Here is a 21017-nt window from a genome sequence, read left to right as displayed (position 1 = left end):
GTCTTCTGCCCGAAGGGAGCAGGAAGAATGAATGTTTGGACAAGTCTTTAAATATGTGACTGCTTTTCTGAGGCAGTGTGAAGTATAGATGGAGTCAAAGGTGGGGAGTTTGATCTTTGTGATAGACTAGGCTACATCCGTAACTCTATGCAAATTCTTGCGGTCTTGGCCAGAGCTGTTCCAAAATCAAGCTGTGATGCAACATGACAGTATGCTTTCAATGCTGCATCTATGGAAATTTATAATAGTCATTGATAAACTTGTGGACGATGGCCATTAAAAATGGCCATTTTACATCGGATGGTATCATATGTCTTTTGAACGTGGGCTAGTGGGTACTGATGTTTATACTTTCTTGGAACGCAAAGCAATTCAGCACAAGAACAGGCCCTTTGGCTGCACCAAACATAATAGTATGTTAAACTAATCTGCTCTGCTTGCACGCAATCCATGTCCCACCATTCTCTGCATATTCATGTGCCTCTCCAAAAGCCTCTTAAATACCACTATAATATCTGTCACCACCACCATCCCCAGCAGGCTTTTAAGTATACATCACCCTCTGTGTAAAAATTTTAAAAAACTTTGCCCTCCTTATCTCAAACCTATATTTTATAGTCCATGACATTTCCACACTGGGGAAAAAGGTTCTGACTGACTGCCTTGTGTGTACCTCCATAAATGTATACATATTTATCAGCTTCAGCCTCTGATGCTCCAGAGAAAATAATCCAAGTTTGTCCAACCTCTCCTTCGAGTTAATACACTCTAATCCAGGCAGCATTTTGATACAACTATTATGTTTGGTGCAGCCAAAGGGCCTGTTCTTGTGCTGAATTGCTTTGCGTTCCAAGAAAGTATAAACATCTGCACCCTCTCCAAAGCCTCCTCATACTTCCTATAATGGGGCGTCCAGAACTGCACACGATACTCCAAATGTGGCTGAACTAAAGTCTGATAAAACTGCAACATGACTTCCTGACTCAATGCCTTGACCGATGAAGAAAGCAAACCATTCTGAAATCTTTTATAATTACAAATGAAGTTCATTTCAATGCTTTGAAAAGAAAGAGGATGGCCATGGTTTTGCTAGTGTTGTCTATGTCCTGTGAATAATTAAAATAAATGACCCGTGGAGGGGTATTACCTGTCAGGGGCAGTCAATCCAGGAATTTCTGCTTTGACTACCATTCACTGTTACAATTTAAATTAATAATTTGGACATAGTTAAAAACTAATCATTGCATCATATTAATGGACGAAGATGGTTACTACAAATTTTATAAATACAATGCACCGTCACTGGCTTCATCGCTTCCTGCCCTCCCAAGCCTCAACCTCATCGTTCCCCAGCCCCACACAGCCTGATTTTATCTTCTCCCCAAAATCCACAAACCTGGCTGTCCTGACAGACCCATTGTTTCTGCTTGTTCATGTCCCACTGAAGTTATTTCCACATACCTCGACTCCATCCTATCCACCCTGGTTAAATCCCTCCCTACGTATGTCCAAGACATCTCACACACTCTTCGTCTACTCCAGGACTTCCATTTTCCAGGCCCCCACTCCCTCATCCTCACCATGGATATCCAATCACCCTACACCTCCATCCCTCACCAGGAGGGTCTTAAAGTCCTCTGTTTCTTCCTCGACCGCAGAACCAACCAATCCCCGTCTACTAATACTCTCCTCCCCCTAGTGGAGATGGTCCTTACCCTCAACAACTTTTCCTTTGACTCCTCCCATTTCCTCCAAATCCAAGGCATAGCTACGGGCACGCGCAGAGGCCCCAGCTATGCCTGCCTCTTTGTAGGGTACGTCGAAAGAATCCTTGTTCAAGGCATACTGTTGCCCTATCCCCGAACTCTACCTCCACTACATTGACGACTGCATTGGTGCTACCTCCTGCACCCATGCAGAACGCACTGACTTCATCCATTTCACCACTAACTTCCATCCGGCACTCAAATTCACCTGGACCATTTCCGACATCTCCCTACATTCTAGACCTCACCATCTCCATCGAAGCTAACAGACTACTGACTGACATCTACTACAAACCCACTGATTCCCATGACTATCTGGACTACACTTCTTTCCACCCTGCTTCCTGTAAGGACTTTATCCCCTACTCCCAATTCCTCCGTCTATGCCGCATCTTCACCCAGGATGAGGTGTTCCAGACAAGGGCATCGAAGATGTCCCCATTCTTTAGGGAACGGGATGTTCCCCTCTTCTATTATAGATAAGGCTCTCACCAGGGTCTCCTCTATATCCCACAGCTCCGGCTCCCACTTCCCATCCCCCTACTCGTGAGAAGGACAGAGTCCCCCTTGTCTTCACCTTTCACCCTATCAGCCGTCGCACACAACATATAATCCAATGACATTTTTGCCACCTCCAACGGGATCCCACCACTGGCCACATCTTCCCATCTCCTCCCCTTTCTGCTTTCCGCAGAGACCGTTCCTTCCATAACTCGCTGGTCAATTTGTCCCTTCCCTTCCTGGGTACTTTCCCTTGCAACTGCAGGAACTGTTACATGTTGCTTTACCTCCCCCCACGAGTCCATCCAAGGACCCATGCAGCATTTCCAGGTGCGGCAGAGGTTCACCTGCACCTCCTACAACCTCATCTACTTCATCCACTGTTCCAGATGCCAACATCTCTGCATCGGTGAGACCAAGCGCAGGCTTGGCGATCCTTTGCCCAACACCTCCGCTAAGTTCGCAATAACCAAACTGATCTCCCAGTGGCTCAACACTTCAACTCACCCTCCCATTCCGAATCCGACCTTTCTGTCCTGGGCCTCCTCCATTGCCAGAGTGAGGCCCAGTGCAAATTGGAGGAACAGTACCTCATATTTCGCTTGGGTAGTTTACACCCCAGCGGTATGAACATTGACTCCTCCTTGCTTTCTCCCTCCTTCCCCTTCCCTTCCCAGCTCTCCCTCAATCTTACTGTCTCCACCTTTTCATATAAAAGTTGACAAGTTATTGTTAACCTTGTGTCAAACTTAGATTTGACCACAGATGATAAACAAAATTCTGGAGTAACTCCGCAGGGCAGGCAACATCTCTGGATAGAAGGAATGGGTGCCGTTTCGTGTTGAGACCTTTCTTCAGCCCCAAACATCACCCATTTCTTCTCCCCAGAGATGCTGCCTGTCCTGCTGAGTTACTCCAGCATTTTGTGTCTATCTTCGGTGTAACCTAGCATCCGCAGTTCCTTCCTACATATTAAATTTGACCAAACTTGGGAGCACTATGTTCAATTATGGTACGGTGCCTTACAATTTCAGAAGTTAGGCATGATTAATCCTTCTGTTCATTTGGAGGGGGGGGGGGGGGGGCAAGAGGAAATGCTTGGAAAGGTTTTAGTTTTTAAATTTGGTCACCCATTTGGGTTTCAAATTAAAAAAAATCTATGGCTTTAGAATGATCTCAATGTCCCAGTTTGAAAATAGTGAAATAAAAAAATGCTGAGGTCATTTAGCAGATCATGCAGCACTCATAGGAGAGAAATAGAGAATTCATGTTTGAGATCAATGAGGGTTCATCAGAGCCTCATCATTCGGATGGAAGGTCATTGACATGAACCTCCAACTCTACTCCTGTGTCTCCACAGATGCTTCCTGACCTGCTAAATATCCCCTGCATTTATTTATTTTTTCAGATTTCCATCACCTGCAGTGTTTATTGCATTTAAAATATCATGCTTTGTTTCCTACTCACTGAACATTTCCATCTGTTTGACTCTTCTGTAGATTGCTCAGACTTCGAGTGACCCCAGTATACTTTTACAAAGGGTTCCAGCCAAGCTTGCTACTGAAATCGCTTTGCCTCGACTGAGTTCTCGAGATATCACTCTTAATCTGGTGAACGGAAAGCAATGGAACCACTTCCAAGTAAGTTGGTGAATTGTTTGACAACATCAATTAGTAGAGGGAATGAAATTGCTAATAGTAAACTGTGCTTGATTACCTTATTTTGTTAAGTTATCAAGGTTGATAAAGGTGATTTGTCCATCTCATTCCTTACCCAATTTTCAGATAAGACACAAAGTGCTGGAGAAACTCAGCAGATGAGGCAGCATCCCTGAATAAGCGATGTTTTCGGTCAGAACCCTTCAGACCTGCAAGTCCAAAAAGGATTCTGACCCGAAATGTTGCTATCCATGTTCTCCATCAATTCTGCCTGACACCCCTCCCCGAGTTACTCCAGTGCTTTGTGTCTTTTTTTCAGTAAACCAGCAACTGCAGTTTCTTCTTCTACTGATGTTCAAATGTTTGACAAAGTGACAAATAAGGCTGGTGAGCAAAATTGAAGAGTTTGGATGAAAACAAAGGGCAGTGGCAACGTGGATAAGAAATTGGCTTGAGGGCAGAAGGCAAAATGGTGTGATACATTAACATCTTTTCATAATAGGAGAAAGAAAGCAGAACTTAACTACTGCTACTTGGTTTAATTTGGAAGCCAACAGGGTTTCCCACTTAAACTATTAATAAAACCATAACTGGCCATTCATATTTACAAAAAAAAATGAAACCCGTTGAGCAATTACTGTTGAGTTAATATTCCTGAAACTGGTGTGCAGTCAACATTGTATTTATGTTTATTTTTAGGCTGCGGTGTTTTTTAGGACTTTGATACGAAATTCTACCTTAAATTTTGATGAGTAAGTATCATGTTTACCTTTGCATTGAAGTAATTATTCCCTCAACGTAAATGGCCAGAGAAATTTGGCACAGTGAAGAAGGTTCGGCAACATTGCAACTGTATATTGATCAACTGACGCAACGGGCTGAGGAATGGCAGACGGAGTTTAATTCCGATAAATGTGAGGTGTTGCATTTTGGTAAGACAAACCAGGTAAACCAGACAAACCTTGATAAGAACGGGTGTCAAGGGTTATGGGGAGAAGACAGGTAAATGGGATTAGGAGGCAGGGATCATCCATGATAGAATGGCGGAGTGGACTAGATGGGCCGAATGGCCTAATTCTACTCCTATAACTTGTGAACTTAGTCCCTTGACAACAGGATTGTACAAAAGGTATTTGACATGTTTGCCTTATCGGCCAGGGTATTGAGTATAGGAGTTGAGACATCATGTTTCAGCTGCAAAAGATACAATAAGGAATATTTGGAATACTGAGTAAAGTACTGGTCACCCTACTATATGAAGGCAGGCATTCATGTGGAAAGGGTGCAAAAAAGATTTACAAGAAGCTTACCAGGTATGGAGTGTTTGAGTTACAAGGAGAGGTTAGATAGGCTCAGACTTTTTGTTTCTCCCTGGAGCATAGGAGGCTGAGGGGAGACTTTAGAGGTTTATAAAATTAAATGGGGAATATATAAGGTGGCTAGGTACATTATTTTCCTCAGAATCGAGGAGTCTTAAACTGGAGGGCATAGGTTTGTGAGAGGGGAAAGGTATAAAAAGGACTTGAGGGACAACTTTTTTCCTATACACAGAGGGTGGTGCGTGTATGGAATGAGCTGCCAGAGCAGATAATTTAAGCAGGTATAATGACAACATTTAAAAGTCATTTGGGCAGCACGATGGCACAGCTGCAGAGTTTCTGACTTACAGCGCCCAAGAGACGGGGTCGATCCTGACTACGGGTGCTGTCTGTACAGAGTTTGTACGTTCTCCCCGTGACCTGTGCGAGTTTTCCCCGGGGGTTCCGGTTTCCACACATACTCGAAAGACGTACAGGTTTGTAGGTTAATTGGCTTAATCGTAACTTGTTAATAGTCTGGGTGTATAGTGTTAATGTGCGGGGATCGCTGCGCGGACTCGATGGGCCGAATGGTCTTTTTCCATGTTGCATCTCTAAACTAAAACTAAACATTTGGACACATAGGAAAGGTTTGGAGGGTCTTTGGCCAGGCACAGGCAAATGGACCAGCTTGGTTAGGCAACTTACTCAGCACGGTTGAGTTGACACAAAGGGCCTGTATCTGCACTTAGCATCTCTGCGACTCTACAGCTCTATGTCTCTGCCATTAAATGTATAGCAAATGAATGAATACTCTATTGTCACAGTGAAATCCCAAGGTATGAAAAGAGTCGCCACATAAAGGGCGCCGACAAAGTTACAAAGTCCTCCTTTGTTCCCCCCTCACAGCGCTTCCCCCAGGAGCTATCCTTTGTTCCCAACGCTGCATCCTCCGGCTCCCACGTGCAGAATCTACTCAAAGATAATATTGTAATCCATGCTGATTTCTAAATGCTGAACCTTTGAAAAATTTGACGCAAAAGATTAACCATTTCAATCTTTGTTACAGTGCATCTCCCTCTGTTCTGCAAGGATTTAGTTGTGCAGCAGGACACAATTTGAACATTAAACAATTAAGAAAGTTTGTTAAAGCCACAAGGGGTAAAGCTTCACTGAACAGTGATCAGGTAAACTCACCTACAAGTTAAACTCTTTGTTCGCCCGTATTACATGGGAGGATATGATTTATTGTGATACGAGTGCTGGTTTCTGACTGATTTAGGTTTGAGATTTTTAAGAGCACAGCATCAAACTGCACCCTTAATTTAAAAAGTGCTCGTCTACAATAGCTGTGCACCCATATGAAAATATTTTCCCAACTAAATTTATAAATACATTTCATCCTCTTAATTGGAGGGATCAATTTGGAAACCTCCATTGAATTTCCTCCATCACAAGTGAATGCTTCCTTCAGTTATTAGACAAAACCTGCATCCATATGTGAAAGGTAACTAGTGAAACTAGATAGAGGCTTAGATAGAGGGGATGTGGAGAGGATGTTTTCACTAGAGGGAGTGTCTAGGACCCTTGCCATTCAAACAAGGCTGATCTATCTCTCCCTCCTAACCCCATTCTCCTGTCTTCTCCCCATAACCCCTGACACACGCACTAATCAAGAATCTATCTCTGCCTTAAAAATATCCATTGACGTGGCCTCCATTGCCTTCTGTGGCAATGAATTCCACAGATTCACCACCCTCTGACTAAAGAAATTCCTCTTTATCTTCCTGAAGGAATGTCCTTTAATTCTGAGGCTATGACCTCCCGTCCTAGACTCTCCCACTTGTGGATACGTCCTCTCCACATCCAACTTTATCCAGGTCTACATTTTCTACTAAAATGGATGAATTCACTTTTGTTCCCGATGACATTTCATGTGCCCTTCAATTAATCTTTCTATATCCCTCCACAAAGTCTTCCTGCATCCCTTTTAATTTTTTTCACTGTAAAGAAAATAAGATTTTAAAGATAACATCCGATGAAGTGTAACCTGTAAAAATAATTAAATGGCTAGAAAATAAATGAGCCTTGTTTTGCGATTTAAGAATTTTATTTAACAAATGAAAACTTGTTTCCTCAGCTGATTTGCATGTCTAGAAGACTGAATGCCAGTGGAACCCCATCAAACATTTCTGACCTACCTACAGATCTCTTGATATTCTACACGTAAGATTTCCAGTACTTTTATTCCCGTTTTTTGTAGATCATAAGGTGATAAGTGATAGGAGCAGAATTAGGCCATTCGGTCCATCAAGTCTACTCCGCCATTCAATCATGGCTGATCTATCTCTCCCACCTAACTTCATTCTCCTGCCTTCTTCCCATAACCCCTGACAACTGTACTAATCACGAATCTATCTAAATCGGCCTTAAAAATATCCATTGACTTGATCTCCATAGAGTGATATAGTGTGGAAACAGGCCCTTCGGCCCAACTCGCCCACACCGGCCAACAATGTCCAGCTATACTAGTCCCACTTGCCTGCGCTTGGTCCATATCCCTCCAAACCTGTCCTATCCATGTACCTGTCTAACTGTTTCTTAAACGATGGGATAGAGCCAGCCTCAACTACCTCCTCTGGCAGCTTGTTCCATACACCCATCACCCTTTGTGTGAAAACGTTACCTGTCAGATTCCTATTAAATCTTTTCCCCTTCACTTGAACCTTTGTCCTCTGGTCCTCAATTCACCGACTCTGGGCAAAAGACTTTGTGCATCTACCCGATCTATTCCTCTCATCATTTTGTACACCTCCAAAAGATCTCCCCTCATCCTCAACCTATCCCTATAGCTCACACCCTCTAATCCTGGCAACATCCTCGTAAATCTTTTCCGAACCCCATCAAGCTTGACAATATCTTTCCTATAGCATAGTGCCCAGAACTGAACACAATATTCAATACTCAATACTCTGACTGATGAAGGCCAATGTGCCATCTGCCTTTTTGACCACCTTATCTAACTGTGACTCGAACCATGCACCTGTACTCCTAGATCCCTCCCCTCTACAACACTACCCAGAGGCCTACCATTTACTGTGTAAGTAAATGCCTTTCTTTAACTTCTGCAAGTCCTACAATCATCCAATAATCCTTGTTAAAAGTGGAGTGGGGAAATATTGTCAGGTCTATTGAAAACAACATGCTTCAAACCAGAAAATGAAAACTAAATCAAGTGAATGACTGTCGGATTAAAACTGTTACAGCCAAAGTGCTGGAGGAACTCAGTGGGTCAAGCAGCATCTGTGGAAGGAATGGCTAGCCGATACCGAGTTCCTCCAGCACTTTGTGCTTTGCTCAAGAATCTAGCATCTGCATTTCCTTGTGTCTCCACTTCAACCTGCCCTGCATTTTTTGCCTTAAAGCAGTTTAAAAAAAATTCTTAACACAAATAATGGGATTCACTCTGCGATATTTTCACACTTTAGACCTGAAGCATTCCCATCTGAAAACTGTACAAGCTTCTTCCGTGCTGTTGGGCATTCCAACATTAACGTTGTATCACAAGGATCTCAAGTCAGAAAGGATCTGTTGCAAAATGCTAAACTCTGCTTGGTGAGTACATACTGCTATTTGACAATGATTCCTGAATACAGGTCTGGAAGCCTGTAGATGGGATACCGGGCCGCAAAGTTGACCGCGGAAGTCGGCTATGGGAACGGATCTGCCGGCTCTGGCCAGGCCGGAGTTCCTGATCCCCGGCCTCAGGGAGCATATTCGACCGACCGATCGGCCACGGAAGTCAGCTGTGGGCACGAATCTGCCGGCTCTGGCAGAATTCATCTTTCTTGCTTATCATTTTTATACTTGTTCTTTATTTCAGAATATTTCCAATCAAGGCCTGTCAAGAGATCAGGTGCTAATACTAAATAATCTAGTCTGTGACTACGATGGAGACATAACAAAGGCAGATATTTCTATACTGGAGGCTTTGAAAAACTGTAACGAATACACACCTACTCAGAAATATGCAATTAATGTCCAGCTTAATCGTGTTACACGATATGGGTGAGTTTTAAAAACACCACCTTTTTCCCATCTAATTTTATTATTAGGGACTGTCAATTAGTACTCTTTCAGTCTCTTGTTTTCAGTACTATTCAAATCTAGCGATGTTTCGGGTTTTTTTATGCTAATTCCCTGATAGGACATCATTCTTTGTTTTAAGTAACTCTGGAGAATTGAGGTTGAAAAGGCTAAGTTAATGCTATGGATTTTTTAAGAACCAGACTATATAGTGAAATTTAAGTTTTGACTCTCCCCAACTTGCCTTCCGTGAGCTCTTAAGCAAGTCAGATTTTACACGTCAGCATCCCCATTCCCATCTTCATCCCCTGCCCCAAAATAACTCACCAAGTCTGAAGATGGTTCTCAACCAGAAGCGCCACCTGTCGATGTTCTCCAGAGATGCTGCATGGTCTGCTGAGTTACTCCAGCAGTGTGTGTCCATCGCTGAGAGTATTAACCGTCTCGGTTGTCCGGCTGCACCGGCACACTTTCTCTGGCGCGTGTCCTTTTGGGAAAGGATTGCCGACTTGAGTTCCGTCTCGCCATTGGGGGACTTTCTGTGGCACGAGACCTTCTGGGTAAGCACCGCCACCATTGCCAGCTTGTTTCGTAGGGTCTCGACCCGAAACGTCACCCATTCCTTCCCTCAAGAGTTACTCCAGCGTTTTGTGTCTATCTGTAATCATACAGTGTTGTGGAAATCACAAACTGACAGGATTGATGATGTAAGTTCGAGTTTACATAAGTCGGGGAGTGTGTGTGCAGTGAATGGAATGTATCCAACAAATCTAAAGAATCTGAGGCCTGCATTATCATCCCCATCCCCTGCCCAAAATAACTCACCCAGTCTGAAGAAGGGTCTCGACCCGAAACGTCACCAAATCCTTTTCTCCAGAGATGCTGCCAGTCACCCCTGTACCTATTTTCGGTTTAAACCAGCATCTGCAGTTCCTTCCAACACACATACATCTAAATTTCATACTGTTCAGCTTTAAATGTATTTAAACAAACGCTTGCATGGTAGTTTATATACTGCATTATAACTGTACAAATATTTTTTTGATTTCTCTCCAGTGACCCCTCCACATGGAATACATCCACACTCGAAAACCTGGAAACACTTGTGTTTGCTGTGAATGGAACTACATGGAGTAAAGTCAACAGGGTATAACATTTTTTAAGCCTTGAATTTGAGCTGCATTGAAATATTTTGACAAATGCGTGCTAAGTCCTTGTCTAATAATGTTTAGCATCTGATGTTACGATGAATTGAGTTGTCAAGTGGCGAAGATATAACATTTGCAAAGTCTGTCCTTAACTATAAGACCAGTAAGTGCAACGGGTATATAGTTTTTTGTTTTTAAGCAAGGATTTGGAAATTGGGAATTAAGGGATGGGATAAAAGATATTGAAGTAAAAGCTAAAGACCTGGGTAATCAAAGTCTGAAGATCCAGTATCAAGAGTCAAGAGTGTTTTATTGTCATATGTCCTGAAACAACTTGACTCAGTGGGCCGCAGGGTCTGTTCCTGGGCTGTACAGTTTGGTTTAGAAATACAGCACGGAAATAGGCCCGCCGAGTCCGCACAGAACAGCGAACACCTCGTTCACTAACACTATCCTACACACACTAAGGACAATTTTACATTTATACCAAGCCAGTTAACCTGCATACCTGTACGCCTGAAGTGTTGGAGGAAACCGAAGATGTTGGAGGAAACCCGCGTGGTCACGGGGAGAGCGTACAAACCCCATACAGACAGCACACGTAGTCAGGATCAAACTGGGTCTCTGGCACTGTAAGGCTGTAGTTCACCCACCCTATGTTCTATATTCATATGACAATAAAGGAGATTATAGTATGCTTTCAGTTCTGAAAACTATTAGCTTTTCTAGCTTCCATTTATAGCTCTTTTTAAAAAACTGTTGTCTGATTGAAGTAATGATATATAACTGATATTTTTCTGCTTGCAGAATGTTATTTTAGAAGGTCTGAGACCATACGTGGGGAGAAGTTCAATGTTCAAAATTAATAGACAAAGAGGTTTGCTCCAAAGACTGTTCTTCTCATCATCTCGAAGATCAAGAGCTGCAACTGGTACATAGTTTTTTTTACAAGTCTAATTTTAGTTGGAGGGATTCCTGTAAAACCTTGCAACATTCCATGTAAAACTTGCCTTCGTTGCATCCCTTTCACTTTTATTCTTGGACTTGAATTGTATGGGAGGTTGCCGAACTACAACAGGCAGGTCAAGAAGACAGAAAAAGGAGGGAAAGGTTATATTTGTGGCGTTTATGTTGGGACATCAACAGTAACTTTTAGAGTCATTTTAGTTATGGTGACAAGAAATGAAACTTGACTGAAGGAGTTCAAATGAGTTCTGGTTTAGCTTAGCTGAGAGGTATAGTGTGGAAACAGGCCCTTCAGCCCACCATGTCCGCGCCGGCCAGCAATCACCCATACACTATTTACAGAATACAATTTATAAGTGATAGTTCAATAGTGCTCTATTTGTCACAGCCAATTAGCCTACAAACCTGCATGTCTTTGAAATGTGGGAGGAAACCAGAACACCCAGAGAAAACCCATGATGTCACAGGGAGAATGTACCAAACTCTATACAGATAGCACCCGTAGTCAGGATAGAATCCGGATCTCTGGTGCTGTGCCACTGGATAGAAAGGATCAAGATTTGTGTGAAGATTTTTCAAAAGATAGTTGAAGATATGCGCTGAAGGATTCAAGAGGGTTTTGTTAAGAGTAGTGGAATACCTTGAAGGGTCTCGACCCAAAACCTCTCCTTTTCCTTCTCTCCAGAGAAACTGTCTGACCTGCTGAGTTACTCCAGCTTTTTGTTTCTATCTTCGGTTTAAACCAGCATCCACAGTCACTTCCTTCACCAAACTGTTGCCTTTTAGTGTTTGTACTTTTAGAGAATGAATTGTTTCAAAGAAATTTAAGTTGAATTTATTGTCGCGTGTACCGAGGTACAGTGAAATTTTTTTGTTGCGTGCTAACCAGTCGGCAGAAAGACAATACATGATTACAATTGAGCCACTTACAGCGTATGAATACATGATACAGGAATAACGTTTAGTACAAAGTAAAGCCAGTAATGTCTGATCAAAGATAGTCCGAGGGTCACCAATGAGATAGTTAGTAATTTAGGACTGATCTCTGGTTGTGGAAGGATGATTCAGCTGCCTGATGACAGCTGGATAGAAATTATCTCTGTCCACAGATGGCATGAGGGAGGTTGAGTGATTAGGGATCGAGAGAGCAGAAGGCAAGTGTCATAGACAAGATTTCAGAGGTGATGAGGGAAGGGGGAAGAGCAACTAGAGAATGAAATATTGAAATGTGCTCCTCAAAATGAATGATCCATATTATTGTATTTGCAGGATGTACGATTGGTGAAATCACAGCATCAATGACATTTGACGTAATGCTTCCTGCACTATACGGAGCTACAGAACTAGAGAATTGTCTGAATAATACTATTCTGAAGGATTACCTGTTTCAACTGGGGAAACACGCATTCGATGAAGTGCAACTTAGAGTTTTACAGAAAAAATTGAATCAGGTAAAATGCATGGGTTTAAAATAAGCTTTGCAAATTTAAAAAAAATCAGATGCACTGTATATGTACAATCTGAATCCAGTTTTCCTGCTACTGAAGGAGGAATTATGTCTAGACGATTTCATGCCAATCATACACTTCACCTTTACACCATAGTTACTCTCTGAAGATAGATGCAAAGTGCTGGAGTAACTCAGCAGGTCAGGCAGCATCTCTGGAGAAAAACGAGGCCCTTCTTCAGACTGAGTAGGGAGGAGAGCAGGGGGAAGAACTGGAGGCAAGAACAATTCTGGAGGAAAAAACAGGAGGAGAGAGAAAATACTACTTTCAGACTGAGGAAAGGTTCCCGATCCAAAACGTCACCTATGCTGCCTCACCTGCTGAGCTACACACGCACTTTGTATCTAACTTTATTATAAATCAGCATCAGTTCCTTCCCATTACAATTTAGTTACTCTCTGAATCTTGTTATATCCTCATGTGTGCTTATTTAACAATGCACCATAATTATTTTCTTATCAACCATCTGCTACTTTGGGAAATACCGTCAATAACATGATTAAGCTGGTTAATTTTAGCCAAACAATTTGGTCAGTAATACATAACCTACTCACACAGCAACCAAAGAAATGTAATAGGGGTGTGGAAACAAGGAACTCTGCAGCTGCTGGTTTACAAAAATAAAAAGTCACAGATTGCTGGAGTAACTCAGCGGGTCAGGCAGTGTTTGTGCAATTAATAAAATTAGAGAATTCAACGTTCATACCGCTAAATTATAACAAACAAACCCTGTTTCTTAGCTTTTCAATATTAACTAGCATAACACAAACTGAATTTTATTAATTCACAAGTACATTCAAAGACTCTGGAATGCTGTAAAATGTGATTTTCTTTTCCCCAACGCATGTAGAATGATACAGCAAAATGTAATAATTCTCTCTTTCATGTGCAGATTTACCCTAACGGAATTCCAGAAGACAAGATTCAATTACTGGGATACGTTACTTCAGTATTCAACTCTACTGACATTAACACTTGGAGTGTGACCAAACAGGAGACCCTGTCAGCAACTCAGCCAAACAGCCCGAATGATGGCGTGGTATGCTAACCCTTGCAATAAATATATTGACAATTTGATGTTGTTCATAAAAACCTGCTTTGAAACGCACATAATCTGCCCAGGATTTTCAAATGGAAATAAATTCACAAGTAATGGTAGAATTAGGCCATTCAGCCCATCGAGACAACTCCGCCATTCAATCATGGCTGATCCCTGCCTGCCTCCTAATCCCATTTTCTTGCCTTCTCCCCATAACCCTTGACACCCGTTCTAATCAAGAATTTGTCTATCTCTGCCTTAAAAATATCCACTTACTTGGCCTCCACAACCTTCTGTGGCAATGAATTCCACGGATTAATTACCCTCTGACTAAAGAAGTTCCTCCTCACCTTCTTTGCCCTTTAATTCTGAGGCTATGGCGTCTGATCCAAGACTCTCCGACTAGTGGAAACACCCTTTCCACATCCATTCTATCCAGGCCTTTCATTATTCTGTATTCCAATGAGGTCCCCCTCAACCTTCTAAACTCCAGAGAGTAGAGGTCCGGTGCTGTCAAATGCTCATCATATGCTAACCCACTCATTCCTGGTGAGCTATACATGAACAAAGGCATTCTAAAACATTTGGGGGATGGTGTTTTGAGTCACAATTGAAGATACGAGTGGATTTTAAATCTGCAAATATATCACTGAAATAACTTGTCAAAAATTGACTTATTGGCCCATGCAGATTTAAATTCAATAAAATTGAATTTAAAAAACTACAAAATAAATGTAAATTTGATATCGGGGATATCTAGCCATTATTTTGATGTGAATTTAAAGATGAGCTGTAAATATTCTCCGTAACAACTTGTTCTTTTTAACAATCAGAGCAAAGCCATTCTTTCAAGGTACTTAACTGCATCTGGAGTAATAGATACAGCCACGCTGAACATTGTAGGTGGTAGAGTGTTGTGTCTTCTTGACGAGAGCAAGATCCAGACAATCAGCCCTACTAATATCAGGTGAGTGCCCTACTTTAAAGTCAATTAAATCAATGGGGAGCAACGGTGGTAGAGTTGCTGCCTGACAGTGCCAGAGACCCGGATTCGATCCTAACTACGGGGGCTGGCTACAGAGTTGTATGTTTTCCCCATGACTTGGTGGGTTTTCTCTGTTTCTTCAGTTTCCTCACACACCCCAAATACGTATAGGTTTGTACGTTAATTCAAGTTCAAGTTCAAGTGAGTTTATTTTCATGTGGCCCTGATAGGACAATGAAATTCTTGCTTTGCTTCAGCACAACAGAACATAGTAGGCATTGACTTGGTATAAATGTCATTGGCAATTGATTGGCTTGGTATAAATGTAAATTGTCCCCAGTGTGTGTCAGATAGTGTTAGTGTGCAGGGATCACTGGTCGGCACGGACTCGGTTCCACGCTGTACCCCTAAACTAAATAAAAACTAAACTAAATTTACTGAGATGCTGACCTAACTACAGTATGTCTGTGTAGAAAGAAGCTGCAGATGCTGGGTTAAACCAAAGATAGACACACAAAGCAGAAGTAACTTACTGCTGCTGCCTAACCCGCTGAGTTATTCCAGCTTTTTGTGTCTATCTTCGAATTACTTTGTGTTCGATTGTCCAAATTACACATGTCAAGAGTGTTTAATTGTCATATGCACCGACAACATAACAATGAAATTCTTATTTGCAGCAGCATAACAGGCCTGTAAATGCAATACATATAGACAATATAATAATCAATAAATGAATAACCACCGTACAAGGTCAAAAATACCTTACGTCTTTAGTGCAACCAAAGACAGTGTAGAGGTTCATGGTTGAGGTTAGTGTCATGTAGTCTTCAAGAGTGATGGATATTGGGAAAAAGCTATAATGTTTATGTTTAGACACAAAAAGCTGGAGTAACTCAGCGGGACAGGCAGCATCTCTGGAGAAAGAGAATAGGTGATGTTTCGGGACGACACCCTTTTTCAGACCCGAAACGTCACCTTATCCGTTTCTCCAGAGATGCTGTCTGACCCGCTGAGTTACTCCAGCTTTTTGTGTCTATCTTCAGTTTAAACCAGAATCTGCAGAATCTGCAGTTCCTTCCTACACATAGTGGTCATGGTTTTCCCAATGACAGAAGTGAAACTAGCGCATGTACATCAGATTTGCATATTACAAGTATTTGACTGATAAAATAGTGGGAACACTCATTTCCATTGGCTACTCCTACTCTGGAATTTAGTTACCTCTCAATCTGTAAATTGAACCCGGGTGTCTGGTGCCGTAAGGCAACAACTCTACTGCTGCGCCACTGTGCCGCACCTTTTCTACAAGATTATTTATTGCGGCATGTGTTTCATTCTTAAGGTATCCTCTGACCTCAGACTCCATCCTAGTGCTGCCAAATGTCACACCTCTTCACAGTTTTGTTAAGTGCGCCGAGAAATATTATTACTGTTCCTATACAGCATCCAACAGTGAATAATGTTTTGATAGATTCAACACTAACATGTCTTTTCCTAGATATTTCCTAACTCACTACCTTGCAATTATTTTCCTACAGTAACGCAAACCCATTGAATATTTCCTCGTGCTCTCAATCGAAGATAAACTTAATTTACAACAAAGCAAAGACCGCAGTCGAAACACAAAATAGTGATCAAGCCATCTACTACACCCAGATGAGAACATACCTTGGTAAGTGGAACAGAGATTGGCAAATCAGAATAGAACATTTCTTCTGAATTCTATAAAATGTATTATACAAACCGATTATCCGCAGGCTACAGATTGGAAAATATATTTATATGTTTCAATGCATTATGAGCATAACCGGAGATTGTACTAATTAATATATGGTAATAATCTTACTGATCCAAATGCAAAAAAAGAATCTCATCTCTTGGTACACATGATAATAAAGGAACCACTGATCCATTGAATTAACAAAATAACAAGATATCAGCATATTTAAAAGATATGCAATTAGAATTAGTGCTGAATTAGATAGACTTCCATTTCTTGTTTGGAAAATATCACTGCCATAGACGGCTGTAGAGGCCAAATCATTGAGTATTTTTAAGAGGGAGATCGACAGATGCATAAGTCACAGGAGAAGAATTAGGCCATTCAGCTCCTGAAGTCCACTCTGCCATTCAATCATGACTGATCTATCTTTCCCTCTCAACCCCATTCTCCTGCCTTCTCACCATAACCCCTGACACCTTATGTACACCTACTCGATGGTTAGGGTGTCAAGGGTTATGGGCTCAGAATGGAGTGTCCGGTATTAGGCATACAAACGACATGGTCAGTCCAATGGAGATGAAATGGGGTAGGTAGTCCTCAATGCTTGGGATGTTGATTTGGGAGAAGACTCTGAAGTTGATGCTCTCCTCTACTCTCGCTACACCAACGACTGCACCTCCACAGACACTTCTGTCAAGCTTCTCAAGTTTGCGGATGACACAACCCTGATTGGACTGATCCTGGATGGGGAGGAATCTGCCTACAGACAGGAAGTGTCACAGCTGGCGTCCTGGTGCCGTAGCAACAACCTAGAGCTCAATGCTCTTAAGACAGTGGAATTGATTGTAGACTTTAGGAGAGCTCCCCCTCCCCTCACCCCACTCACCATCAACAACACCGCAGTCACATATGTGGAGTCTTTTAAGTTCTTGGGAACCATCATCTCCAAGGACCTTAAGTGGGGGGCTACCATCGACTCCATAGTCAAAAAGGCACAACAAAGGATGTACTTCCTACGGCAGCTGAGGAAGCACAATCTGCCACAGGCAATGATGGTCCAATTCTACACGGCCATCGTAGAGTCTGTCCTCACCTTCTCCATCATGGTCTAGTTTGGCTCAGTCACCAAGCACGACACCTGGAGGCTGCAGCGAATCGTCCGATCAGCAGAGAAGGTTATTGGCTGCAACCTTCCCTCCATTGATGAACTGTACACTGCAAGGGTCAGGAAGCGAGCGGGCAAGATCATCTATGACCCCTCTCACCCTGGCCACAAACTCTTTGAATCACTTCCCTCTGCAAGGTGACTCCGGACTGTCAAAGCTGCCACAGCCAGACATAAAAACAGCTTTTATCCTCGAGTCTACTCAACAGCCAAAAATCTGTAGCCTCCCTTTGATCTGGTATTTTGTTGGTTCACATGCTTGATCAATGGTGTTTTATCATTAATGTTTTATTATTATTAATGCTTAGTGTTTTCTGAGTCATTCGTAACTGTCACTGTATGTCATGTTACTTGTGGGCGGAGGACCAAGGCAAATTCCTTGTATGTGAATACTTGGGCAATAAACTCTTACTTACTTATCCTTCCAGTGGATTTGGATGATGTTGCAGAGACAGTGTTGGTGACATTTATCCAGTGTCTAGTTGTGTGTTACAGGTGGCCCAGTTCCAATAACATACAGGAGAGTCAGAGAAATGAATGAAGAACCAGCTGGGCTCCGGCCATGTTCCAGCCCAATAGGGAAACATTATTTAAATTATTGAGGACCTGGTATTTTACTGATGTAAAAGACACAGCGGTTTATTTTATATTGCATGTTCTTTTTATTTTATTTCAGGTGGTGCAACAACAGGTGATTTGCAGTCTCTGGCATCGGGCAACATCAGCATGGATCCATCTGTAATCCTGGCACTGAATCCCGAGGAATTTAAAGTATGAAGGCATTAAACATTTCTGTTTCGTCATTCAAAATGTTTGTGTGCTAACATGATTCATACCGAGTGATATTTTCCATAACGTTTATGTTGACTGATGAATACCTTGTAGAATTGTATATGGTTTTAGAGTAGAATGACAATCAGTGACATTCAGTTATGTTGCTGACCCCTGCACACTGAATAGTGTCCAGTTCAAGTCTCGATAGACCAGTGTTGCAGCTAGTAGAGCCACTACCTCGCACCGCCAGAGACCCGGATTCAATCCTGACCTTGGGTGTGATTCTAACCTCAGGTGCTGTCTTTGTGGAGTTAGCACCTTCTCCCTGTGTGTTTCCTCCGGGCGCTCTAGTTTCCTCTCACATCCCAAAATTGTGTGGCTTTGTAGGTTAATTGGCTTCCGTAAATCGCCCCCAAGTGTGTAGTGAGTGGATGGGAAAGTAGTATAACGAAGGGCCTGTTTCCAGGCTGTATCTCTAAACTAAACCAAGTCCTGATGAAATATGTTCTTGGGTATGAAGAGGCAAGAGACAGTTTCCTGGCAGTCATGCCCAATTCTTTTTATTCCAGGATCTTAGTACAGGAGATGTGAAAGATCTGCTTGGAATTAATCTTGAAACCATGAAAACTTATGAAAATTCTACGTTGGTTGAAACCTGGATATCAAAACACACAAACGTTGAAGTGGCGAGTCTGGGAATTGGTCTGACAGGAGGAAATAAAATCCCGGTCCCTGGTGGCGTAATCAACATTCCAGGTGAGTGCTGTCCATTGCCAATACAGATGTTGATAATTATTAGAAATGATAAAATCTGCGGTAAATTCAAGGATTAAAAAAATACTCTTTTTTGTTTCCTTTCCCAGTGATAGAATCGGCATCACCATCCATCAACAAGAATTGCCTAATGTGTATAATTCACACACTCTCTCTCAGTGTGATAATCAGTGCATTGCAAACATGGTTGTTATAGAAACCTGGATGTACTCCATATTGCAAATGTAAAACTAAGGAATTATCAGCCGGTGTTAATACAGTTTAAATGTGCCAAATGCTAGCATTTACTGTAAGATTTACTTGTATACAACGTTCAACCAACAAGATAAATACTTTCTATTATAAACCTGGCTTTGCATTTTAGAATTGATTGTGGCATGATTATTGAAGAGAGATAAATTGCCAGGCAAACCGAATCATGTCAAAGTCCATTGATTTAAAATCAACAAAGAAAAATAAGAATCTTTTTAATCAGAGTTCAGTGATTTAGAATGTAAGCTAATAAATATAAAAGTGTAAATGATACGTAAAATATAATTGTGTAAATAATGCACAGTTCTGAGACAAATTTTATTTTCGGGTTTAAATTTTTACTTTTGTTCTTTAAATTTTGGCATGAAAGCTAAGCTTGAAACAAATATATTTTTCAATGAATATGTAAACAAATTATCTTTAACTAGGATGGGTGTAATTTCTCAGAATGGAAAATGTGACAATATTTTAAATACCAACTCGTAATTTATTACACCAAAATGAGATAATGCATGTTTTTAAATTAAATAAAACTTGAATTCCACATAACAACTTGTGTCCTGTCTTCTTCAAAATATAGGCATTAAGTTACAGTTATCTATTGACTTACTACTCATGTCTGGATACTGGTGTACTTCTTTAGAAGGCTTAGGATGTTCGGCATGTCCCCAACAACAATCACCAACTTCTACAGATGCACCATAGAAAGCATTTTATCTGGATGCATCACAGCTTGGTTTAGGAACAGCTCCATCCAAGACCCCAAAAAATTGCAGCAAATTGTGGATGCATCCCAGACTATCACACAAACCAACTCCCCTTCGATTGACTCCATTTATACCTCACACTGCCTCGGTAAGGCCAGCAGCATAATCCAGGACCAGTCGCACCCTGGCCACACCATCTTCTCCCCCCTACAATTGGGTATAAGGTACAGAAGTGTGAAAACGCACACCTCCAGATTGAGGGACAGTTTCTTCCCAGCTGTTATCAGGCAACTGAATCAACCTAACACAACCAGAGAACAGTGCTGAACTACTATCTACCTCATTGGTGACCCTAGGACTATCTTTGATCAGACTTTACTGGCATTAACTTGCACTAAACGTTAATCCCTTATCATGTATCTACACGCTGTAAATGGCTCGATTGTAATCATGTATTGTCTTTCTGCTGACTGGTTAGCACACAACAAAACATAGAAAATGGGTTCAGGTCATTCGGCCCTTCGAGCCAGCACCGCCATTCAATATGATCAATGCTGATCATCCAAAATCAGTACCCCATTCCAGCTTTTTCCCCGATATCCCCTGATTCCGTTAACCCTAAGATCTAAATCTAACTCTCCCTTGAAAACATCCAGTGAAACGGCTT

At 41.8% G+C, this 21017-nt stretch overlaps 1 protein-coding gene across 2 annotated transcripts in view; it reads left to right on the top strand.

Moving 5' to 3' along the window:
* The window catches only part of LOC116985943, a 261983-nt gene extending 241791 nt beyond the window's left edge, over positions 1-20192 (top strand). For both annotated transcript variants that reach the window (XM_033041073.1, XM_033041072.1), the window contains 15 exons: positions 3767-3907; positions 4625-4677; positions 6293-6410; positions 7364-7449; positions 8712-8838; positions 9107-9291; positions 10366-10456; positions 11265-11388; positions 12693-12874; positions 13824-13970; positions 14804-14937; positions 16494-16627; positions 18520-18614; positions 19187-19373; positions 19481-20192. In XM_033041073.1, the coding sequence (XP_032896964.1) occupies positions 3767-3907; positions 4625-4677; positions 6293-6410; positions 7364-7449; positions 8712-8838; positions 9107-9291; positions 10366-10456; positions 11265-11388; positions 12693-12874; positions 13824-13970; positions 14804-14937; positions 16494-16627; positions 18520-18614; positions 19187-19373; positions 19481-19587 (1911 nt within the window). In that variant the 3' untranslated portion in view covers positions 19588-20192. The remainder of the gene's footprint in view (positions 1-3766; positions 3908-4624; positions 4678-6292; positions 6411-7363; positions 7450-8711; positions 8839-9106; positions 9292-10365; positions 10457-11264; positions 11389-12692; positions 12875-13823; positions 13971-14803; positions 14938-16493; positions 16628-18519; positions 18615-19186; positions 19374-19480) is intronic.
* The last annotated feature ends 825 nt before the right edge of the window (positions 20193-21017 follow it).

The sequence above is a fragment of the Amblyraja radiata genome, chromosome 22, assembly GCF_010909765.2.
Source record: "Amblyraja radiata isolate CabotCenter1 chromosome 22, sAmbRad1.1.pri, whole genome shotgun sequence".
Classification (NCBI taxonomy): domain Eukaryota; kingdom Metazoa; phylum Chordata; class Chondrichthyes; order Rajiformes; family Rajidae; genus Amblyraja; species Amblyraja radiata.
The sequence above is the reverse complement of the archived record's forward strand: the minus strand, read 5'-3'. Positions and strand labels throughout refer to the sequence as shown.